The sequence below is a fragment of the Camellia sinensis genome, chromosome 4 (assembly GCF_055761805.1).
Source record: "Camellia sinensis isolate YWXY chromosome 4, ASM5576180v1, whole genome shotgun sequence".
Lineage (NCBI taxonomy): Eukaryota > Viridiplantae > Streptophyta > Magnoliopsida > Ericales > Theaceae > Camellia > Camellia sinensis.
In genome coordinates this window covers 91,410,899-91,436,659 of record NC_138964.1, presented here as the reverse complement: position 1 = coordinate 91,436,659, position 25,761 = coordinate 91,410,899, and the positions used below count along the sequence as shown (strand labels likewise).

At 45.8% G+C, this 25,761-nt stretch overlaps 1 protein-coding gene across 1 annotated transcript; it reads right to left on the bottom strand.

Annotated features, from left to right (window-relative positions):
* Window positions 1-2,081: 2,081 nt before the first annotated feature.
* Window positions 2,082-3,197, bottom strand: LOC145823893 (uncharacterized). Its single transcript, XM_082923443.1, has one exon. The coding sequence runs from the start codon at window positions 3,195-3,197 to the stop codon at window positions 2,082-2,084; it is 1,116 nt and encodes a 371-aa protein (XP_082779569.1).
* Window positions 3,198-25,761: the final 22,564 nt, after the last annotated feature.

Below are 25,761 nucleotides of genomic sequence, written 5' to 3'. Positions count from 1 at the left end.
CTTCCCCACCAGGAGTCCCAGCACCCGAGGAGGCACCAAATGGCCAGGGAGATACGGACATTCCGACAGGACTGGCTCTGCCCCCAATCCTACCCCAATTACCCAAAACACCCACCAACCTGCCGGATTCTCCCTTTGAGTCCGAGGTGGACCCCACAGCACTGAAGGTGAGCAAGCTTGAAAAACTGTTCAAGAAATCTTAGGGCGTCAAGTCCATCCCAGACATTGAGGATGGATATACCGATGCGGTTGTGACGCTGCCAGACCGCTTTAAAATGCCACATATCGACCGCTTTGACGGATCTGGGGATCCCCTGGTGCATCTCCGGTTGTTCTCAGATATACTACGACCGATGGGCCTCACCAGACCGCAGAAGCTTTCATTGTTCGGCCGGACCCTGTCAGGTGTGGCCGCTATCTGGTATGCAAAATTAGAAGACAATGTCAAACGGAACGGGGATGAGATGGCCGAGGCCTTCGTTGCACAGTACTCCTATAACACGCAAATCGAGGTCATAACCCGTGATCTTGAAACAACAAGGCAAGAGCCTAAGGAGAGTTTTTCTGATTTCGTAGCCCACTGGAGGGCCAAGGCCTCAATGATGACCCTTAGGCCCACTGACAAAGATCAAATTCGGATGATTGTGCGCAATCTCTAGCCCAAGCTTATGCAGAAAATGATCGTTCTCCCCTTCCCCACCTTTTCAGACTCACATGAGATGGGAGTACAGATCGAGGACGCTATGAAGTAGGGCCTTCTTGACCAGGAGAAAGAGCAGCCCAGGAGGGCATTTTCCCGCAGTTCAAATGCGACCACCAGTGGTGATGCAGCTGCAAGATCTTCTGAAGTGGGCATGGTTACCACCTCCGCATCAAAAACAACTACCCTATTCACCGGTGCATCCGGAAGTAGCTCATAAGAAACCAAATATCCATCTCGAGTCAAGAGGGTTTTTTTTTGGGTGAATAAGTAATAAAATAAAACAGGAAAATTTACACGAATACAAGGGGCATACCCCAGGCCCTACCACAAACTACAACAACAACACCCAAACTGAAAAGAAACAAAACCTACCAACCCACAAAATCGGGGACACACGCAGCCAAAACGACTAAGCAGAACATAATAAATGTTCAAGAACCATGTCCCCACTACAGACAGGGGTCTTGCACAAATACAACACCAGCCCAGCAGTTGCACCAAACTGGGGAAAAAACAAGGACCAGCATGAGAACCAACAAAACACCAACCCAATACTTAGTCTCGAACATGACCAGAACTAAAGACAAAACAGCCCAAAAAGGGGACAAAATTTGGAATACAAAAATTACAAACACACTATATGAGAATATGTACATACAGAAATGAAAATAGCTTATGAACCCACTGAAATGCCTAGGCAAGGCGCAACTTGCAGCCATCACCGAAGAGCAAATCCACACAGCGTACAACGTCAAAGAGGGGCGCAGATTGCAGCCACCTTCACACCACCAGGCAAACCCCGGCACAGATTGCTGCCAATGCACAAAGATAGTCACCAACAGCAAACTTCTTGCAGCCAAAGCCCAAATCCAATAACCCTCCGAAAGAAACTGCCAGGAGCAATCCCACCTTACAAGTTGCTGCTTAACCTGTTCAACATATAATAGAGAGGAATTTCCATAACAATATATTGAGTCATACAGAAGAAGGAACAACAAGCATTCAGTATAGGACCTCCCCTCACTCGACCCACAATAAAAGAGAGCTCTCCACTCAATGTAAGATCTCCCATCACTCGGCCCACATATTTCGTGCTCTCTCATTCCAGCCAGCTGAACAATGTACTTGAAAGTCCATAAACCTGCACAAAATATATATAATATATAGTACATGTTAGTCTAAAATATATGTACTTCCTCCCCCCACTCAACCCACATTTACAAGAGGAACTGTACTGGCTCACATCACTCAACCCTCCCTTCATAGGCTCCAGATTTTGTAAACATTCGGGATCCATAATAGCTGATAGAATCTGAGAATAACACCATCTGCAAGACAGCACAATTTGTTAGACAAAACACTCCTTATCTGCTCACCATCACTCAACCCTCAATGTAGGGAAATTCACACCACTCGAATTCCTTTTAGCTGCAGCAGTTTGGGACTGCAACAGGATTTTAAAAGGTAGGTTCCATTGTTCCAAATACCAGTTGTCACCTGCATAAGCTTTCACATTTTCCATAGAAAGGAGTCTACCCCTAACCATTTGGATGATAGAGTTAGTGACAACCTCTTCAGGTTTGAAAACCTTACTAAAGATTCTACTATTTCTCTCCATCCAAATGTGGTAGATAGTGCAGAGAAAAGAGAGTTTCATAATCACAGATTTCAGAGATTTACCATTGATGGATTTAGTAGCAAACTCAACAAGTTCCAACCAAGGCAAAGAAGGCCAATGGGAATTACACTTAGCTTGGATAGCAGCCCAAATCCTAGAGGAGTAGAGACACCTAAAGAACAGATGGGAGTGGTTTTCCTCAGGAGCACAACATAAAGGGCAGCTAGGGCTCGTAAGAAAACCAAAGATTTGGAGTCTATCCCCAGTGTTAAGTCTCTCATGGATAGCCAGCCACACAATGAAACTAACCCTAGGGATAACAAGAGGACCCCAAATGAGATTAGACCAAGTAACCTTTGGGCCCTTGTCCCTCCAACATTCCCAAGCAGAGTGAATAGAAAAGGAGCCATCAGCAGTCAAACTCCACACAGGAATATCAGGGGAATCAAGGGAAGGTTTAAGAGAAGGAGGAGTGGCAGCAATCCATTCCTGTATCTCCCAAGAGTTAGGAAAAGGCCAATTCCAAGAATCATTTGAGATAATTGAACTAACCTTAGAATTGTCAGGAAGGTTGGTATCATACAAAATTCTAGGACCATACCGAAGCAAAAGCGAACCAAAGGGGTGCCAGTTATCATGCCAGAGGAACACATTTTCACCATTACCAAGTTTGAATTTGATAATAGGGAAAATTAAATCCCTAAGCGATAAAAGTTTCCTCCAAACCCAGGATGGATCACTGGGCATCTTAATACCCCAAAAACTCTTACCCTTAAGTAAGTAGGACTTAACCCATTGACACCACATTGAACATTCCCCACCCGAAAACAAATACCAAACATGTTTGGCTATAGCCGCTTTATTCCAAACCTCCATATCCTTAAAACCAAGCCCACCCTCATTTTTTTTTTTTGCAAATATGCTTCCAAGCAATTTTAGCACTATGCTTTTTCAGCTCCGTCCCAGACCAAAGGAAAGATCTGAGCAGATTTTCAATGTCGCGGATAACCCTCTTAGGGAGAATAAAAATAGAAGACCAATAAACTTGCATCGAGAAAAGAATAGACTGGATGAGTTGGGCTCTACCAGCATAAGATAGCAATTTATTGGTCCAGCTTTTGATCCTCTTAGTCATCCTATCAACCAAGGTTTGGCAGTCAGACGCCCTAAGCTTAGTGGTAATCAAAGGCACACCCAAATATTTCACAGGGAGGGAGCCCTCAGTGAATTTGGCAATTTGCAAAATGTTAGCTTTAAGCTCACTACTACATCCGGAAAAATAAATATTACTCTTATTAGGATTAGGAGTGAGACCGGACAAGTTCCTAAATTCCTCCAAACCTTGCATGATGAGATGAACAGTCCCCGGATCCCCTCTACAGAAGATCATAAGGTCATCAGCAAAACACAAATTAATGATTTTATTCTTCTCACATCTCCAATGGAACTTAAAAAGGGGGTTTCCAGATTTTTCAGCAAGAATTCTAGCCAAAACCTCCATAGCCAACACAAAAAGATAAGGGGACATAGGGTCTCCTTGCCTAAGGCCCCTAGCCCCTTTAAAGTACCCATGAAGACTACCATTAATGCAAATAGAGAAAGAAGGACTAGTCATACAAGCATTGATCCAATTTATCATGCAAGGAGGAAAGTTCATAGCAGTGAGGATATCAATAATAAACTCCCATCTCACAGTATCATAGGCTTTCATGATGTCCACTTTCATAGCGCACTTCGGAGTTTTGGAACTCCGGTGGTAACCCCTCATAATCTCTTGGGATAGAAAGATGTTGTCCGAGATTCTTCTACCCTGGACAAAAGCAGATTGCACAGGATCAATAAGATCAGGTATAGCGATCCCGGGTTTACCCTTGTTATACCGTGATCCGGACATGTGTCCGTGGATGTTGGTAGTTGTTTATTATTTTGTTTACATCCTTTTACTTCGTATTTGAATTATAGGATGTGTTGGGCGGATTTGTTTCAGGTTGGTTGAGTTTAGAAACCAAAACTAGTTGCCCAGATTTTTGGCCTGTACGCTCGAGCGGAGGTGTTGGCGCTCGAGCGGAGATTACACCCATTCAGTATTTTCCTATGCAGCGTTGTACGCTCGAGCGTGGTATTGGCCGCTCGAGCGGGGTTGTCTGAGTGCCGCTCGAGCGTAGGGTTGGGAGCTCGAGCGGAGGTCTGGTTCTGCAAAAGTGCTGGGCGAGTGCATTCTGCGCTCGAGCGGGCGGTTGGCCGCTCGAGCGGAAGTCTGTGAGTGGACGCTCGAGCGGGGTGTTTTACGCTCGAGCGGAGACCTGGGTTAAAGTCCCGAAATTGTGACTTTTCAAATCACTTTTTCACTTTCTCTTCTCTCTCTTACTTTTCCAAAATCACCATTGTTGAGCCTCTCACTCTAGACTCTACCTTCTCTCTAGGTTTTGATCTAGTAGGAGTGATTTACTCACCTTTGGCCTTTACAAAAAAGTTGTTGATCGTCGAGGGCTTCATTTTAATCTGAAAATCTCGGGTTTTGGAGCACGTTGGGTTTTGTCGTCTTCTCCTTTGGGACTCCGAATTTGAGGTAGGGATATCCTACTCCTCTCTATGGGTTTTGTCTTTAAATTTTGGTATTTTGAGATGTTGGGCTTGGTTTGGTAATTTTGTGAAAGTTTGGGACTTTTGTGTAATTTTATCAAAGTTGAGGTTTTATTCATAATAAACCTAGATGCATGTTTGGCATAGAAAAATGGAATGATTGTTGAATCATTGATGAAAATGGGACCTAAGGGTTGAAATAGTAATTATGGAAAATGGCCTAATTACATTGTTTAATTAATTGGGATAATTAATTGGTGAGAAATGAGGAAATGAAATGTTGATTGAATATCTATTTGTGCATTTATTTTCTGTTTTAGAAATAACTGCTTTGGGCTATCGGTGGAGGATAGTCGAGATTGTTGTAGACAATGCATGATGATTAGGTAAACGGAAACTAATCAATGGAATGTGTCATGGAACTTGACGGTTGATAGAATACATTAATTGTGTGTATTGTGTGATTGTATATAGAACCAATGTGTTTATATACGTTATGTGTAGAGGAGGAGATAGGGGATGTACTCCGCGGTTTAGGGGAAGACAGGGGATGTACCTCTAAACCGGATAGGTATTAGGAGGAGATAGGGGATGAACTCCGTAGACACAGCTCATATGCTTGTCTAGAGAAGTGAAGATAGAGCTCATATGCTTATCTTTGTGAAGTGTGGATACAGCTTGTATGCTTATCTGTGGATATTGTTGATATACATATCTGTTGTAGAATGTGGATACAGCTTATATGCTTATCTGAGGATATTGTTGTTATACATATCTGTTGAGAATGTGGATATAGTTTTTATGCTTATCTGAATGTGAGATATAGTTTTTATACATATCTGTGGAAATGATGATAGAGCTAGTATGCTTATCTGTTGTTAAAGGGAAAATGAAAAGTAATTGGGACTTGTAAGTCGTTGACATAAATATGTTATTTATGTGATTGTATCAGTGTTGACCAACTATCAATTGCTAATGCTTTAGTCATTGTCCATGGTTGGTTTAGTGCATTTCTACTGGGCTGTGGCTCACCCTATATGGGAATATCATTTTCAGGTGCAGGAAGCATGCCACCTCCAAGGACATAGTGTAGCTTAGGAGGCTAGAGGCGGACATAGTGTAGTTGTTTTACTTTTGATGTATTACATGTAACTTCAAGCCAAGGGCTTAATGTGTAAACGAGTAGTACTCTTTTGTTGAAACCAAGTGTTAACTTGGAAAGCTGTAAGCCCGTAGGGCATTTTGTTTTGATGTTAACATGTAATACTTATGTAATGAAACTCAATGAAATAAAGGAATGTGGTTAGTTTAATGTTATTATTTTGAGGGCGTTACAACTTGGTATCAGAGCGTACCGGGTTCGAATACTTTGGGTACGTGGGAAGTGATTAGGATCACAATGGGTTTGTCTCGCTTGATAGAGACTTAAATGTGGTATCATATGCTATGGGCTTAAGTGATAACATGCTTATGTGACTATGTGGGTATGGGATTTAATTTCTGGGATATTGATTGGATCCTTGAGTTTCTGGGAGTCTTGTTGGAAAAGCACTTGATCAATGCTGTTTCTAACCGGAACTCTAGTAACGCCTCGGGACTATCATTATCCGGAAATGAAATTCGTAAGTGCTTATGTGTTTATGTGCTTATGTGGAGTGAATTACAGTTGTCCATGTATTAGGACGTGAGTGTTTAGTTTCGGCACATTTATGAATGTGCTAATGTTCTGTGTTGCCTTTATTAGGATGTCAGGACGAGGAAGAGGTGTTAGGCGTGGTAGACCTGCGAGGCAGGAAGTACCGTTACCTGGTGAGATTCCGGCAGTACAGGAGGGGGTTGGGCAGGCCACTGTGGCCGAACCAGTAGGTCAGCAGGCTATGGGTGCCTTGGCCAGAGAGATAGCAGGAGCCTTGGGTATTCTTAGAGCTGGGAATCAGGCAGCTGAGACAGGGCCTTCCTTCTTGAAGAGGGAGTTTTTTCGGTGTAATCCGGACGAGTTTATCGGGGATCCTAAAGAGCCGCTTAAGGCAGATGAATGGCTCGAACAGACAACGAAGACGTTTGAGATGCTTGGCATCGAGGACGGAGCACTGAAAGTGACCTTGGCATCCTTCCAACTGAAGGGAGATGCGGGTCAATGGTGGAAGTACGAGAAAGCTCATGTTGGTGGTACTTGGGAGGCGTTTGTGAATGCTTTTCAGGAGAGGTTTTTATCAGCAGCAGCTAGGGAGAAGCTGAGGGATCAGTTTAGCCGGCTTAATCAGCAGGGCTTGTCAGTGGCCGAGTTTGAGGCTACTTTTACCAGTCTGTCTAGGTTTGCACCTGAACTGGTGGCGTCTGAGGAACGCCGTTGCTATGAGTTTGAGCGGAAGTTGAGGCGGGGCCTCAAGTTGAGAATTGGTGGGTCTTATATTCGAGAGTATAGACACCTAGTGGACGCTGCAGCTCATATGGAGCTTATGATGCAGGAGGAGGATGAGGGTCAGAGAGGCTCCAAGAGGAGCCAGGATAGTCAGGGTGATGGCAGGAGACAGAAGGGTTATAACCCTCAGCAGTCTCAGGGTGCAGTCTCTAGATCGACCTTTCCAGTGCCGAGTGTAGGCTCGGGAAGAGGCAGTCAGGGGGAATTCACTTGTTACAAGTGTGGCCAGCTGGGTCACAAGGTTTCTGTTTGCCCGCAGAAGGGTGGGGGTCAGAAAGCTGCTTCTTCTTCAGCTAGACCGCAGAGTCAGAGTTTGGGCAGGGGGCAGCTCTTGACTTGTTATCAGTGTGGACAACCTGGGCACATGAAGAGGTTTTGCCCACAGTTGAGTGCCACTTCGGGAGCGTCTGGTTCTAGGCAGACGCAGGGTTTTCAGCCAGCTCAGTCTGTGCAGGCCTCGAGGGCCAATCCGGGAGCTTCGTCATCCCAGTCTGTGCAGCAGTCTTTTGCTCCGAGAGGTGAGCAGGTAGACCAGGGGCCTACGGGGCGCGTGTATGCTGTTACCGCGCAGGATTTAGTACCGGCTCCATCAGTAGTGAGAGGTACTTTTCTGTTTTGCAACTCAGTTGCTAATGTGTTGATAGACACGGGTGCATCTCATTCTTTTGTATCTGCTGCATTTGCATCTGTTTTGGAATTGGAGTTAGCACAGTTAGCATCTCCTATTTGTGTGGTATCGCCTTTGGGTGGTGAGTTGATCCTGAAACAGGGTGTTAGAGGATGTGATATAGAGATCGCCGATTATAGGCTTCCTTTTCCGTTTGTTGTCATGCCCATGAAGGGTTTTGATGTTATTTTGGGTATGGACTGGTTATCGTCATACCGGGCTGTTATTGATTGCTACCGCCAGAGGGTCACGTTATGTACCTTGAGCGGGGAGTGGTTCCATTTCTTCGGAGACCGGGTTGGTAGTGTTTTTCCACCGGGGTATGATTCGCGAGGGCGAAGTGAGCTTAGTAGTCTACTTGCCAGCTTTGAGAGTGGTGAGAGTGGTGAGACCCAGGTTGTATTGCCGAGGGTGGTTTGTGAGTATTCGGATGTCTTTCCCGAAGATCTTGTTAGTTTGCCACCTCACCGAGAGATAGAATTCTCTATTGATTTAGTGCCTGGTACGGCGCCGATTTCTATGGCACCTTACCGTTTTGCTCCAGCAGAGTTGGTTGAGTTGAAAGTTCAGCTCCAGGAATTGCTCGATAAGGGTTTTGTTCGCCCTAGTGTTTCACCGTGGGGAGCACCGGCACTCTTTGTTAAAAAGAAAGATGGTGCCTTGAGATTGTGTATAGACTACCGGAAGTTGAATCGGGCTACGGTTAAGAATAAGTATCCTATGCCCCGTATAGATGATTTGTTTGACCAGTTGAAGGGTTCCCGTTGTTTCTCTAAGATAGACTTGAGATCGGGTTACCATCAGTTGAGGGTCAGGGAGGAAGATATTCCTAAGACGGCATTCCGTACGCGGTATGGCCATTATGAGTTTTTGGTGATGCCATTCGGGCTTACCAATGCACCAGCAGTCTTTATGGACTTGATGAACCGGATTTTCCGGGAGTTCTTAGACCGATTTGTGGTTGTTTTCGTGGACGACATCCTTATCTATTCGTCTTCTGAGGAGGAGCACGAGGCACACTTGAGAGTGGTGCTTGAGTTACTTAGAGTCCATAGGCTGTATGCCAAGTTTGGGAAGTGTGAGTTCTGGCTGAGGGAAGTCAAATTCTTAGGCCACGTGGTATCTGGGGAAGGGGTGTCTGTTGATACATCCAAGGTTGAGGCAGTGCAAGATTGGGCACAGCCTAAGAGTGTGTTTGAGATCCGCAGTTTTCTGGGATTAGCTGGGTATTACCGTCGGTTTGTGAAAGATTTCTCCAGGTTAGCGTCACCGTTGACTAGGCTGACTCGGAAAGGAGTCAAGTTTGTGTGGAGTGAGACTTGTGAAAAGTCGTTTCAAGAGTTGAAAGTTAGATTGACCACCGCTCCGGTGTTGATTATTCCGGAGAGAGGGTTGGGTTATGCGGTTTATTGTGATGCCTCACGAGAGGGTTTGGGTTGTGTGTTGATGCAAGAGGGGAAAGTGGTAGCTTATGGCTCACGTCAGTTGAAAATACACGAGAAGAATTACCCCACACACGACCTAGAGTTAGCAGCTGTGATCTTTGCCTTGAAAATCTGGAGGCACTACCTTTATGGTGAGAGGTTCGAGGTATTCTCGGATCATAAGAGTTTGAAGTATCTGTTTACACAGAGAGACTTGAATTTGAGGCAGAGGAGATGGATGGAGTTCATCGAGGATTATGATTTTGAGTTGCATTATCATCCGGGAAAGGCCAATGTTGTGGCCGATGCCCTTAGTAGGAAAACCATTAGTGATGTAGCTTGTATAGCCATCCGGGAATGGGAGATGTTGGGAGCACTTGGCGAGTTTGATTTGCTACTGGGCGAATCTGTCGAGGCTGCGGCCTTGTTATCTGTTGTTGCGCAGCCTACACTTGTGATTAGAGTGTTAGAGGCACAGAAAGGTGACCTTGAGGTAGAATCCCTCCGAGAGAAGATCTCCAGTGGGAAAGTTGAGAAGGGTTTGACGGTGTATCCCGACCTGAGTGTGAGATACCGAAACCGTTTGTTTGTACCGGAGTCTTGCCGAGAGGAAGTACTCCGAGAGTTTCACCATTCGCGCCTTGCGGTGCATCCGGGAGGTACTAAGATGTATCAGGATTTGGGTCGCCAGTTTTGGTGGCGGGGTATGAAAAGAGATGTGGCTGTTTTCGTATCGAAGTGCCTTACTTGCCAGCAAGTGAAGGCCGAGCATCAGAGGCCAGCGGGTTTGTTGCAACCCTTGCCTATTGCCGAGTGGAAGTGGGAGCATGTCACTATGGACTTCGTTGTAGGTCTTCCGAGGACTCAGCGGGGTAGTGATGCTATTTGGGTGGTTGTAGACCGGTTGACTAAGTCGGCGCATTTTATTCCTATGCGCGTGAGAGATTCGGTAGATCATCTTGCCGACCTGTATATTCGGGACGTAGTGAGATTGCACGGGGTCCCAGTGACGATCGTCTCAGATAGAGATCCTCGTTTTACTGCTAGGTTGTGGCAGAGTTTGCAGAGTGCCTTGGGCACTAAGTTGACCTTTAGTACGGCTTATCATCCTCAGACTGACGGGCAGTCCGAGCGTACTATTCAGATCCTCGAGGATATGATTCGGGGTTGTGTCCTGGACTTCAGCGGGACGTGGGAGAGGCACTTGCCATTGGTAGAGTTTGCCTACAACAACAGTTTTCAGTCTAGCATCGGTATGGCACCGTTTGAGGCCTTGTATGGCCGACCGTGTAGGTCTCCAGTGTGTTGGGCCGAGGTGGGTGATGCACCTTTGTTGGGTCCAGAGTTAGTTAGGGAGACGACGGAGAAAGTTGAGCTTATCCGTAAGAGGCTTGTTACAGCCCAGAGTCGACAAAAGAGTTATGCCGACCGTAGGAGGAGGCCTTTGGCGTTTGAGGTAGGTGATCATGTCTTTCTGAAGATGTCACCTAGACGAGGCCTGATGAGGTTTGGGAAGAGTGGGAAGTTATCCCCTCGGTTTATTGGTCCTTTTGTGATCCTTGAGAGGATTGGTGAGGTTGCTTATCGATTAGCCTTACCACCGCAGTTGTCCGGAGTGCATGACGTGTTTCATGTGAGTATGCTTCGGAAGTATGAGCCAGATCCATCACATGTGTTGGATTGGACTGATTTAGAGGTAGATGAGGATGCCTCGTATGAGGAGAGACCGGTACGGGTCTTGGATAGACGGGATCAGGTCCTGCGTGGCAAGACCATTCCTTTGGTGAAAGTCTTGTGGAAACATCACGGAGTGGAGGAAGCCACTTGGGAACGTGAGTCGGGAGTCCGTGAGAAATATCCGGACTTGTTTGTTGATATGTAATCTTGTATTTAAATTTTACTTTTTGTTGAACTTAAGAGCTTTTACATATGTCTTAAGTTGTGAAACATTGAAAATGTTTTGATTATTGGAAGCATGTTTGGAACTTGCCTCATATGGAAGTTGAATGTGACACTATATGTGTTGAATATATTGTTGAAATTGGAAAGATAGTGCATAATGTTAATGCATGTTGAAAATACATATGTTGTTTACATATTGTGATATGTCTCTTGTTAAAGGGATGGGATGACCGGTAATGGGTCGAATTGTTGAATGTTAAATTGTAACATTGTCTAAAATGAAGGAAAACTTGTTTTGAAAACTTGTGCTTAATTTCGGGGGCGAAATTCTTTAAGGGGGGGAGGTTATAGCGATCCCGGGTTTACCCTTGTTATACCGTGATCCGGACATGTGTCCGTGGATGTTGGTAGTTGTTTATTATTTTGTTTACATCCTTTTACTTCGTATTTGAGTTATAGGATGTGTTGGGCGGATTTGTTTCAGGTTGGTTGAGTTTAGAAACCAAAACTAGTTGCCCAGATTTTTGGCCTGTACGCTCGAGCGGAGGTGTTGGCGCTCGAGCGGAGATTACACCCATTCAGTATTTTCCTGTGCAGCGTTGTACGCTCGAGCGTGGTATTGGCCGCTCGAGCGGGGTTGTCTGAGTGCCGCTCGAGCGTAGGGTTGGGAGCTCGAGCGGAGGTCTGGTTCTGCAAAAGTGCTGGGCGAGTGCATTCTGTGCTCGAGCGGGCTGTTGGCCGCTCGAGCGGAAGTCTGTGAGTGGACGCTCGAGCGGGGTGTTTTACGCTCGAGCGGAGACCTGGGTTAAAGTCCCGAAATTGTGACTTTTCAAATCACTTTTTCACTTTCTCTTCTCTCTCTTACTTTTCCAAAATCACCATTGTTGAGCCTCTCACTCTAGACTCTACCTTCTCTCTAGGTTTTGATCTAGTAGGAGTGATTTACTCACCTTTGGCCTTTACAAAAAAGTTGTTGATCGTCGAGGGCTTCATTTTAATCTGAAAATCTCGGGTTTTGGAGCACGTTGGGTTTTGTCGTCTTCTCCTTTGGGACTCCGAATTTGAGGTAGGGATATCCTACTCCTCTCTATGGGTTTTGTCTTTAAATTTTGGTATTTTGAGATGTTGGGCTTGGTTTGGTAATTTTGTGAAAGTTTGGGACTTTTGTGTAATTTTATCAAAGTTGAGGTTTTATTCATAATAAACCTAGATGCATGTTTGGCATAGAAAAATGGAATGATTGTTGAATCATTGATGAAAATGGGACCTAAGGGTTGAAATAGTAATTATGGAAAATGGCCTAATTACATTGTTTAATTAATTGGGATAATTAATTGGTGAGAAATGAGGAAATGAAATGTTGATTGAATATCTATTTGTGCATTTATTTTCTGTTTTAGAAATAACTGCTTTGGGCTATCGGTGGAGGATAGTCGAGATTGTTGTAGACAATGCATGATGATTAGGTAAACGGAAACTAATCAATGGAATGTGTCATGGAACTTGACGGTTGATAGAATACATTAATTGTGTGTATTGTGTGATTGTATATAGAACCAATGTGTTTATATACGTTATGTGTAGAGGAGGAGATAGGGGATGTACTCCGCGGTTTAGGGGAAGACAGGGGATGTACCTCTAAACCGGATAGGTATTAGGAGGAGATAGGGGATGAACTCCGTAGACACAGCTCATATGCTTGTCTAGAGAAGTGAAGATAGAGCTCATATGCTTATCTTTGTGAAGTGTGGATACAGCTTGTATGCTTATCTGTGGATATTGTTGATATACATATCTGTTGTAGAATGTGGATACAGCTTATATGCTTATCTGAGGATATTGTTGTTATACATATCTGTTGAGAATGTGGATATAGTTTTTATGCTTATCTGAATGTGAGATATAGTTTTTATACATATCTGTGGAAATGATGATAGAGCTAGTATGCTTATCTGTTGTTAAAGGGAAAATGAAAAGTAATTGGGACTTGTAAGTCGTTGACATAAATATGTTATTTATGTGATTGTATCAGTGTTGACCAACTATCAATTGCTAATGCTTTAGTCATTGTCCATGGTTGGTTTAGTGCATTTCTACTGGGCTGTGGCTCACCCTATATGGGAATATCATTTTCAGGTGCAGGAAGCATGCCACCTCCAAGGACATAGCTTAGGAGGCTAGAGGCGGACATAGTGTAGTTGTTTTACTTTTGATGTATTACATGTAACTTCAAGCCAAGGGCTTAATGTGTAAACGAGTAGTACTCTTTTGTTGAAACCAAGTGTTAACTTGGAAAGCTGTAAGCCCGTAGGGCATTTTGTTTTGATGTTAACATGTAATACTTATGTAATGAAACTCAATGAAATAAAGGAATGTGGTTAGTTTAATGTTATTATTTTGAGGGCGTTACAACTTGGTATCAGAGCGTACCGGGTTCGAATACTTTGGGTACGTGGGAAGTGATTAGGATCACAATGGGTTTGTCTCGCTTGATAGAGACTTAAATGTGGTATCATATGCTATGGGCTTAAGTGATAACATGCTTATGTGACTATGTGGGTATGGGATTTAATTTCTGGGATATTGATTGGATCCTTGAGTTTCTGGGAGTCTTGTTGGAAAAGCACTTGATCAATGCTGTTTCTAACCGGAACTCTAGTAACGCCTCGGGACTATCATTATCCGGAAATGAAATTCGTAAGTGCTTATGTGTTTATGTGCTTATGTGGAGTGAATTACAGTTGTCCATGTATTAGGACGTGAGTGTTTAGTTTCGGCACATTTATGAATGTGCTAATGTTCTGTGTTGCCTTTATTAGGATGTCAGGACGAGGAAGAGGTGTTAGGCGTGGTAGACCTGCGAGGCAGGAAGTACCGTTACCTGGTGAGATTCCGGCAGTACAGGAGGGGGTTGGGCAGGCCACTGTGGCCGAACCAGTAGGTCAGCAGGCTATGGGTGCCTTGGCCAGAGAGATAGCAGGAGCCTTGGGTATTCTTAGAGCTGGGAATCAGGCAGCTGAGACAGGGCCTTCCTTCTTGAAGAGGGAGTTTTTTCGGTGTAATCCGGACGAGTTTATCGGGGATCCTAAAGAGCCGCTTAAGGCAGATGAATGGCTCGAACAGACAACGAAGACGTTTGAGATGCTTGGCATCGAGGACGGAGCACTGAAAGTGACCTTGGCATCCTTCCAACTGAAGGGAGATGCGGGTCAATGGTGGAAGTACGAGAAAGCTCATGTTGGTGGTACTTGGGAGGCGTTTGTGAATGCTTTTCAGGAGAGGTTTTTATCAGCAGCAGCTAGGGAGAAGCTGAGGGATCAGTTTAGCCGGCTTAATCAGCAGGGCTTGTCAGTGGCCGAGTTTGAGGCTACTTTTACCAGTCTGTCTAGGTTTGCACCTGAACTGGTGGCGTCTGAGGAACGCCGTTGCTATGAGTTTGAGCGGAAGTTGAGGCGGGGCCTCAAGTTGAGAATTGGTGGGTCTTATATTCGAGAGTATAGACACCTAGTGGACGCTGCAGCTCATATGGAGCTTATGATGCAGGAGGAGGATGAGGGTCAGAGAGGCTCCAAGAGGAGCCAGGATAGTCAGGGTGATGGCAGGAGACAGAAGGGTTATAACCCTCAGCAGTCTCAGGGTGCAGTCTCTAGATCGACCTTTCCAGTGCCGAGTGTAGGCTCGGGAAGAGGCAGTCAGGGGGAATTCACTTGTTACAAGTGTGGCCAGCTGGGTCACAAGGTTTCTGTTTGCCCGCAGAAGGGTGGGGGTCAGAAAGCTGCTTCTTCTTCAGCTAGACCGCAGAGTCAGAGTTTGGGCAGGGGGCAGCTCTTGACTTGTTATCAGTGTGGACAACCTGGGCACATGAAGAGGTTTTGCCCACAGTTGAGTGCCACTTCGGGAGCGTCTGGTTCTAGGCAGACGCAGGGTTTTCAGCCAGCTCAGTCTGTGCAGGCCTCGAGGGCCAATCCGGGAGCTTCGTCATCCCAGTCTGTGCAGCAGTCTTTTGCTCCGAGAGGTGAGCAGGTAGACCAGGGGCCTACGGGGCGCGTGTATGCTGTTACCGCGCAGGATTTAGTACCGGCTCCATCAGTAGTGAGAGGTACTTTTCTGTTTTGCAACTCAGTTGCTAATGTGTTGATAGACACGGGTGCATCTCATTCTTTTGTATCTGCTGCATTTGCATCTGTTTTGGAATTGGAGTTAGCACAGTTAGCATCTCCTATTTGTGTGGTATCGCCTTTGGGTGGTGAGTTGATCCTGAAACAGGGTGTTAGAGGATGTGATATAGAGATCGCCGATTATAGGCTTCCTTTTCCGTTTGTTGTCATGCCCATGAAGGGTTTTGATGTTATTTTGGGTATGGACTGGTTATCGTCATACCGGGCTGTTATTGATTGCTACCGCCAGAGGGTCACGTTATGTACCTTGAGCGGGGAGTGGTTCCATTTCTTCGGAGACCGGGTTGGTAGTGTTTTTCCACCGGGGTATGATTCGCGAGGGCGAAGTGAGCTTAGTAGTCTACTTGCCAGCTTTGAGAGTGGTGAGAGTGGTGAGACCCAGGTTGTATTGCCGAGGGTGGTTTGTGAGTATTCGGATGTCTTTCCCGAAGATCTTGTTAGTTTGCCACCTCACCGAGAGATAGAATTCTCTATTGATTTAGTGCCTGGTACGGCGCCGATTTCTATGGCACCTTACCGTTTTGCTCCAGCAGAGTTGGTTGAGTTGAAAGTTCAGCTCCAGGAATTGCTCGATAAGGGTTTTGTTCGCCCTAGTGTTTCACCGTGGGGAGCACCGGCACTCTTTGTTAAAAAGAAAGATGGTGCCTTGAGATTGTGTATAGACTACCGGAAGTTGAATCGGGCTACGGTTAAGAATAAGTATCCTATGCCCCGTATAGATGATTTGTTTGACCAGTTGAAGGGTTCCCGTTGTTTCTCTAAGATAGACTTGAGATCGGGTTACCATCAGTTGAGGGTCAGGGAGGAAGATATTCCTAAGACGGCATTCCGTACGCGGTATGGCCATTATGAGTTTTTGGTGATGCCATTCGGGCTTACCAATGCACCAGCAGTCTTTATGGACTTGATGAACCGGATTTTCCGGGAGTTCTTAGACCGATTTGTGGTTGTTTTCGTGGACGACATCCTTATCTATTCGTCTTCTGAGGAGGAGCACGAGGCACACTTGAGAGTGGTGCTTGAGTTACTTAGAGTCCATAGGCTGTATGCCAAGTTTGGGAAGTGTGAGTTCTGGCTGAGGGAAGTCAAATTCTTAGGCCACGTGGTATCTGGGGAAGGGGTGTCTGTTGATACATCCAAGGTTGAGGCAGTGCAAGATTGGGCACAGCCTAAGAGTGTGTTTGAGATCCGCAGTTTTCTGGGATTAGCTGGGTATTACCGTCGGTTTGTGAAAGATTTCTCCAGGTTAGCGTCACCGTTGACTAGGCTGACTCGGAAAGGAGTCAAGTTTGTGTGGAGTGAGACTTGTGAAAAGTCGTTTCAAGAGTTGAAAGTTAGATTGACCACCGCTCCGGTGTTGATTATTCCGGAGAGAGGGTTGGGTTATGCGGTTTATTGTGATGCCTCACGAGAGGGTTTGGGTTGTGTGTTGATGCAAGAGGGGAAAGTGGTAGCTTATGGCTCACGTCAGTTGAAAATACACGAGAAGAATTACCCCACACACGACCTAGAGTTAGCAGCTGTGATCTTTGCCTTGAAAATCTGGAGGCACTACCTTTATGGTGAGAGGTTCGAGGTATTCTCGGATCATAAGAGTTTGAAGTATCTGTTTACACAGAGAGACTTGAATTTGAGGCAGAGGAGATGGATGGAGTTCATCGAGGATTATGATTTTGAGTTGCATTATCATCCGGGAAAGGCCAATGTTGTGGCCGATGCCCTTAGTAGGAAAACCATTAGTGATGTAGCTTGTATAGCCATCCGGGAATGGGAGATGTTGGGAGCACTTGGCGAGTTTGATTTGCTACTGGGCGAATCTGTCGAGGCTGCGGCCTTGTTATCTGTTGTTGCGCAGCCTACACTTGTGATTAGAGTGTTAGAGGCACAGAAAGGTGACCTTGAGGTAGAATCCCTCCGAGAGAAGATCTCCAGTGGGAAAGTTGAGAAGGGTTTGACGGTGTATCCCGACCTGAGTGTGAGATACCGAAACCGTTTGTTTGTACCGGAGTCTTGCCGAGAGGAAGTACTCCGAGAGTTTCACCATTCGCGCCTTGCGGTGCATCCGGGAGGTACTAAGATGTATCAGGATTTGGGTCGCCAGTTTTGGTGGCGGGGTATGAAAAGAGATGTGGCTGTTTTCGTATCGAAGTGCCTTACTTGCCAGCAAGTGAAGGCCGAGCATCAGAGGCCAGCGGGTTTGTTGCAACCCTTGCCTATTGCCGAGTGGAAGTGGGAGCATGTCACTATGGACTTCGTTGTAGGTCTTCCGAGGACTCAGCGGGGTAGTGATGCTATTTGGGTGGTTGTAGACCGGTTGACTAAGTCGGCGCATTTTATTCCTATGCGCGTGAGAGATTCGGTAGATCATCTTGCCGACCTGTATATTCGGGACGTAGTGAGATTGCACGGGGTCCCAGTGACGATCGTCTCAGATAGAGATCCTCGTTTTACTGCTAGGTTGTGGCAGAGTTTGCAGAGTGCCTTGGGCACTAAGTTGACCTTTAGTACGGCTTATCATCCTCAGACTGACGGGCAGTCCGAGCGTACTATTCAGATCCTCGAGGATATGATTCGGGGTTGTGTCCTGGACTTCAGCGGGACGTGGGAGAGGCACTTGCCATTGGTAGAGTTTGCCTACAACAACAGTTTTCAGTCTAGCATCGGTATGGCACCGTTTGAGGCCTTGTATGGCCGACCGTGTAGGTCTCCAGTGTGTTGGGCCGAGGTGGGTGATGCACCTTTGTTGGGTCCAGAGTTAGTTAGGGAGACGACGGAGAAAGTTGAGCTTATCCGTAAGAGGCTTGTTACAGCCCAGAGTCGACAAAAGAGTTATGCCGACCGTAGGAGGAGGCCTTTGGCGTTTGAGGTAGGTGATCATGTCTTTCTGAAGATGTCACCTAGACGAGGCCTGATGAGGTTTGGGAAGAGTGGGAAGTTATCCCCTCGGTTTATTGGTCCTTTTGTGATCCTTGAGAGGATTGGTGAGGTTGCTTATCGATTAGCCTTACCACCGCAGTTGTCCGGAGTGCATGACGTGTTTCATGTGAGTATGCTTCGGAAGTATGAGCCAGATCCATCACATGTGTTGGATTGGACTGATTTAGAGGTAGATGAGGATGCCTCGTATGAGGAGAGACCGGTACGGGTCTTGGATAGACGGGATCAGGTCCTGCGTGGCAAGACCATTCCTTTGGTGAAAGTCTTGTGGAAACATCACGGAGTGGAGGAAGCCACTTGGGAACGTGAGTCGGGAGTCCGTGAGAAATATCCGGACTTGTTTGTTGATATGTAATCTTGTATTTAAATTTTACTTTTTGTTGAACTTAAGAGCTTTTACATATGTCTTAAGTTGTGAAACATTGAAAATGTTTTGATTATTGGAAGCATGTTTGGAACTTGCCTCATATGGAAGTTGAATGTGACACTATATGTGTTGAATATATTGTTGAAATTGGAAAGATAGTGCATAATGTTAATGCATGTTGAAAATACATATGTTGTTTACATATTGTGATATGTCTCTTGTTAAAGGGATGGGATGACCGGTAATGGGTCGAATTGTTGAATGTTAAATTGTAACATTGTCTAAAATGAAGGAAAACTTGTTTTGAAAACTTGTGCTTAATTTCGGGGGCGAAATTCTTTAAGGGGGGGAGGTTATAGCGATCCCGGGTTTACCCTTGTTATACCGTGATCCGGACATGTGTCCGTGGATGTTGGTAGTTGTTTATTATTTTGTTTACATCCTTTTACTTCGTATTTGAGTTATAGGATGTGTTGGGCGGATTTGTTTCAGGTTGGTTGAGTTTAGAAACCAAAACTAGTTGCCCAGATTTTTGGCCTGTACGCTCGAGCGGAGGTGTTGGCGCTCGAGCGGAGATTACACCCATTCAGTATTTTCCTGTGCAGCGTTGTACGCTCGAGCGTGGTATTGGCCGCTCGAGCGGGGTTGTCTGAGTGCCGCTCGAGCGTAGGGTTGGGAGCTCGAGCGGAGGTCTGGTTCTGCAAAAGTGCTGGGCGAGTGCATTCTGTGCTCGAGCGGGCTGTTGGCCGCTCGAGCGGAAGTCTGTGAGTGGACGCTCGAGCGGGGTGTTTTACGCTCGAGCGGAGACCTGGGTTAAAGTCCCGAAATTGTGACTTTTCAAATCACTTTTTCACTTTCTCTTCTCTCTCTTACTTTTCCAAAATCACCATTGTTGAGCCTCTCACTCTAGACTCTACCTTCTCTCTAGGTTTTGATCTAGTAGGAGTGATTTACTCACCTTTGGCCTTTACAAAAAAGTTGTTGATCGTCGAGGGCTTCATTTTAATCTGAAAATCTCGGGTTTTGGAGCACGTTGGGTTTTGTCGTCTTCTCCTTTGGGACTCCGAATTTGAGGTAGGGATATCCTACTCCTCTCTATGGGTTTTGTCTTTAAATTTTGGTATTTTGAGATGTTGGGCTTGGTTTGGTAATTTTGTGAAAGTTTGGGACTTTTGTGTAATTTTATCAAAGTTGAGGTTTTATTCATAATAAACCTAGATGCATGTTTGGCATAGAAAAATGGAATGATTGTTGAATCATTGATGAAAATGGGACCTAAGGGTTGAAATAGTAATTATGGAAAATGGCCTAATTACATTGTTTAATTAATTGGGATAATTAATTGGTGAGAAATGAGGAAATGAAATGTTGATTGAATATCTATTTGTGCATTTATTTTCTGTTTTAGAAATAACTGCTTTGGGCTATCGGTGGAGGATAGTCGAGATTGTTGTAGACAATGCATGATGATTAGGTAAACGGAAACTAATCAATGGAATGTGTCATGGAACTTGACGGTTGATAGAATACATTAATTGTGTGTATTGTGTGATTGTATATAGAACCAATGTGTTTATATACGTTATGTGTAGAGGAGGAGATAGGGGATGTACTCCGCGGTTTAGGGGAAGACAGGGGATGTACCTCTAAACCGGATAGGTATTAGGAGGAGATAGGGGATGAACTCCGTAGACACAGCTCATATGCTTGTCTAGAGAAGTGAAGATAGAGCTCATATGCTTATCTTTGTGAAGTGTGGATACAGCTTGTATGCTTATCTGTGGATATTGTTGATATACATATCTGTTGTAGAATGTGGATACAGCTTATATGCTTATCTGAGGATATTGTTGTTATACATATCTGTTGAGAATGTGGATATAGTTTTTATGCTTATCTGAATGTGAGATATAGTTTTTATACATATCTGTGGAAATGATGATAGAGCTAGTATGCTTATCTGTTGTTAAAGGGAAAATGAAAAGTAATTGGGACTTGTAAGTCGTTGACATAAATATGTTATTTATGTGATTGTATCAGTGTTGACCAACTATCAATTGCTAATGCTTTAGTCATTGTCCATGGTTGGTTTAGTGCATTTCTACTGGGCTGTGGCTCACCCTATATGGGAATATCATTTTCAGGTGCAGGAAGCATGCCACCTCCAAGGACATAGCTTAGGAGGCTAGAGGCGGACATAGTGTAGTTGTTTTACTTTTGATGTATTACATGTAACTTCAAGCCAAGGGCTTAATGTGTAAACGAGTAGTACTCTTTTGTTGAAACCAAGTGTTAACTTGGAAAGCTGTAAGCCCGTAGGGCATTTTGTTTTGATGTTAACATGTAATACTTATGTAATGAAACTCAATGAAATAAAGGAATGTGGTTAGTTTAATGTTATTATTTTGAGGGCGTTACAACTTGGTATCAGAGCGTACCGGGTTCGAATACTTTGGGTACGTGGGAAGTGATTAGGATCACAATGGGTTTGTCTCGCTTGATAGAGACTTAAATGTGGTATCATATGCTATGGGCTTAAGTGATAACATGCTTATGTGACTATGTGGGTATGGGATTTAATTTCTGGGATATTGATTGGATCCTTGAGTTTCTGGGAGTCTTGTTGGAAAAGCACTTGATCAATGCTGTTTCTAACCGGAACTCTAGTAACGCCTCGGGACTATCATTATCCGGAAATGAAATTCGTAAGTGCTTATGTGTTTATGTGCTTATGTGGAGTGAATTACAGTTGTCCATGTATTAGGACGTGAGTGTTTAGTTTCGGCACATTTATGAATGTGCTAATGTTCTGTGTTGCCTTTATTAGGATGTCAGGACGAGGAAGAGGTGTTAGGCGTGGTAGACCTGCGAGGCAGGAAGTACCGTTACCTGGTGAGATTCCGGCAGTACAGGAGGGGGTTGGGCAGGCCACTGTGGCCGAACCAGTAGGTCAGCAGGCTATGGGTGCCTTGGCCAGAGAGATAGCAGGAGCCTTGGGTATTCTTAGAGCTGGGAATCAGGCAGCTGAGACAGGGCCTTCCTTCTTGAAGAGGGAGTTTTTTCGGTGTAATCCGGACGAGTTTATCGGGGATCCTAAAGAGCCGCTTAAGGCAGATGAATGGCTCGAACAGACAACGAAGACGTTTGAGATGCTTGGCATCGAGGACGGAGCACTGAAAGTGACCTTGGCATCCTTCCAACTGAAGGGAGATGCGGGTCAATGGTGGAAGTACGAGAAAGCTCATGTTGGTGGTACTTGGGAGGCGTTTGTGAATGCTTTTCAGGAGAGGTTTTTATCAGCAGCAGCTAGGGAGAAGCTGAGGGATCAGTTTAGCCGGCTTAATCAGCAGGGCTTGTCAGTGGCCGAGTTTGAGGCTACTTTTACCAGTCTGTCTAGGTTTGCACCTGAACTGGTGGCGTCTGAGGAACGCCGTTGCTATGAGTTTGAGCGGAAGTTGAGGCGGGGCCTCAAGTTGAGAATTGGTGGGTCTTATATTCGAGAGTATAGACACCTAGTGGACGCTGCAGCTCATATGGAGCTTATGATGCAGGAGGAGGATGAGGGTCAGAGAGGCTCCAAGAGGAGCCAGGATAGTCAGGGTGATGGCAGGAGACAGAAGGGTTATAACCCTCAGCAGTCTCAGGGTGCAGTCTCTAGATCGACCTTTCCAGTGCCGAGTGTAGGCTCGGGAAGAGGCAGTCAGGGGGAATTCACTTGTTACAAGTGTGGCCAGCTGGGTCACAAGGTTTCTGTTTGCCCGCAGAAGGGTGGGGGTCAGAAAGCTGCTTCTTCTTCAGCTAGACCGCAGAGTCAGAGTTTGGGCAGGGGGCAGCTCTTGACTTGTTATCAGTGTGGACAACCTGGGCACATGAAGAGGTTTTGCCCACAGTTGAGTGCCACTTCGGGAGCGTCTGGTTCTAGGCAGACGCAGGGTTTTCAGCCAGCTCAGTCTGTGCAGGCCTCGAGGGCCAATCCGGGAGCTTCGTCATCCCAGTCTGTGCAGCAGTCTTTTGCTCCGAGAGGTGAGCAGGTAGACCAGGGGCCTACGGGGCGCGTGTATGCTGTTACCGCGCAGGATTTAGTACCGGCTCCATCAGTAGTGAGAGGTACTTTTCTGTTTTGCAACTCAGTTGCTAATGTGTTGATAGACACGGGTGCATCTCATTCTTTTGTATCTGCTGCATTTGCATCTGTTTTGGAATTGGAGTTAGCACAGTTAGCATCTCCTATTTGTGTGGTATCGCCTTTGGGTGGTGAGTTGATCCTGAAACAGGGTGTTAGAGGATGTGATATAGAGATCGCCGATTATAGGCTTCCTTTTCCGTTTGTTGTCATGCCCATGAAGGGTTTTGATGTTATTTTGGGTATGGACTGGTTATCGTCATACCGGGCTGTTATTGATTGCTACCGCCAGAGGGTCACGTTATGTACCTTGAGCGGGGAGTGGTTCCATTTCTTGGGAGACCGGGTTGGTAGTGTTTTTCCACCGGGGTATGATTCGCGAGGGCGAAGTGAGCTTAGTAGTCTACTTGCCAGCTTTGAGAGTGGTGAGAGTGGTGAGACCCAGGTTGTATTGCCGAGGGTGGTTTGTGAGTATTCGGATGTCTTTCCCGAAGATCTTGTTAGTTTGCCACCTCACCGAGAGATAGAATTCTCTATTGATTTAGTGCCTGGTACGGCGCCGATTTCTATGGCACCTTACCGTTTTGCTCCAGCAGAGTTGGTTGAGTTGAAAGTTCAGCTCCAGGAATTGCTCGATAAGGGTTTTGTTCGCCCTAGTGTTTCACCGTGGGGAGCACCGGCACTCTTTGTTAAAAAGAAAGATGGTGCCTTGAGATTGTGTATAGACTACCGGAAGTTGAATCGGGCTACGGTTAAGAATAAGTATCCTATGCCCCGTATAGATGATTTGTTTGACCAGTTGAAGGGTTCCCGTTGTTTCTCTAAGATAGACTTGAGATCGGGTTACCATCAGTTGAGGGTCAGGGAGGAAGATATTCCTAAGACGGCATTCCGTACGCGGTATGGCCATTATGAGTTTTTGGTGATGCCATTCGGGCTTACCAATGCACCAGCAGTCTTTATGGACTTGATGAACCGGATTTTCCGGGAGTTCTTAGACCGATTTGTGGTTGTTTTCGTGGACGACATCCTTATCTATTCGTCTTCTGAGGAGGAGCACGAGGCACACTTGAGAGTGGTGCTTGAGTTACTTAGAGTCCATAGGCTGTATGCCAAGTTTGGGAAGTGTGAGTTCTGGCTGAGGGAAGTCAAATTCTTAGGCCACGTGGTATCTGGGGAAGGGGTGTCTGTTGATACATCCAAGGTTGAGGCAGTGCAAGATTGGGCACAGCCTAAGAGTGTGTTTGAGATCCGCAGTTTTCTGGGATTAGCTGGGTATTACCGTCGGTTTGTGAAAGATTTCTCCAGGTTAGCGTCACCGTTGACTAGGCTGACTCGGAAAGGAGTCAAGTTTGTGTGGAGTGAGACTTGTGAAAAGTCGTTTCAAGAGTTGAAAGTTAGATTGACCACCGCTCCGGTGTTGATTATTCCGGAGAGAGGGTTGGGTTATGCGGTTTATTGTGATGCCTCACGAGAGGGTTTGGGTTGTGTGTTGATGCAAGAGGGGAAAGTGGTAGCTTATGGCTCACGTCAGTTGAAAATACACGAGAAGAATTACCCCACACACGACCTAGAGTTAGCAGCTGTGATCTTTGCCTTGAAAATCTGGAGGCACTACCTTTATGGTGAGAGGTTCGAGGTATTCTCGGATCATAAGAGTTTGAAGTATCTGTTTACACAGAGAGACTTGAATTTGAGGCAGAGGAGATGGATGGAGTTCATCGAGGATTATGATTTTGAGTTGCATTATCATCCGGGAAAGGCCAATGTTGTGGCCGATGCCCTTAGTAGGAAAACCATTAGTGATGTAGCTTGTATAGCCATCCGGGAATGGGAGATGTTGGGAGCACTTGGCGAGTTTGATTTGCTACTGGGCGAATCTGTCGAGGCTGCGGCCTTGTTATCTGTTGTTGCGCAGCCTACACTTGTGATTAGAGTGTTAGAGGCACAGAAAGGTGACCTTGAGGTAGAATCCCTCCGAGAGAAGATCTCCAGTGGGAAAGTTGAGAAGGGTTTGACGGTGTATCCCGACCTGAGTGTGAGATACCGAAACCGTTTGTTTGTACCGGAGTCTTGCCGAGAGGAAGTACTCCGAGAGTTTCACCATTCGCGCCTTGCGGTGCATCCGGGAGGTACTAAGATGTATCAGGATTTGGGTCGCCAGTTTTGGTGGCGGGGTATGAAAAGAGATGTGGCTGTTTTCGTATCGAAGTGCCTTACTTGCCAGCAAGTGAAGGCCGAGCATCAGAGGCCAGCGGGTTTGTTGCAACCCTTGCCTATTGCCGAGTGGAAGTGGGAGCATGTCACTATGGACTTCGTTGTAGGTCTTCCGAGGACTCAGCGGGGTAGTGATGCTATTTGGGTGGTTGTAGACCGGTTGACTAAGTCGGCGCATTTTATTCCTATGCGCGTGAGAGATTCGGTAGATCATCTTGCCGACCTGTATATTCGGGACGTAGTGAGATTGCACGGGGTCCCAGTGACGATCGTCTCAGATAGAGATCCTCGTTTTACTGCTAGGTTGTGGCAGAGTTTGCAGAGTGCCTTGGGCACTAAGTTGACCTTTAGTACGGCTTATCATCCTCAGACTGACGGGCAGTCCGAGCGTACTATTCAGATCCTCGAGGATATGATTCGGGGTTGTGTCCTGGACTTCAGCGGGACGTGGGAGAGGCACTTGCCATTGGTAGAGTTTGCCTACAACAACAGTTTTCAGTCTAGCATCGGTATGGCACCGTTTGAGGCCTTGTATGGCCGACCGTGTAGGTCTCCAGTGTGTTGGGCCGAGGTGGGTGATGCACCTTTGTTGGGTCCAGAGTTAGTTAGGGAGACGACGG

Excerpts from the sequence above, each read along its gene's own strand:
- LOC145823893 (XM_082923443.1), bottom strand. The coding sequence starts at position 3,197 with ATGGAGGTTTGGAATAAAGCGGCTATAGCCAAACATGTTTGGTATTTG.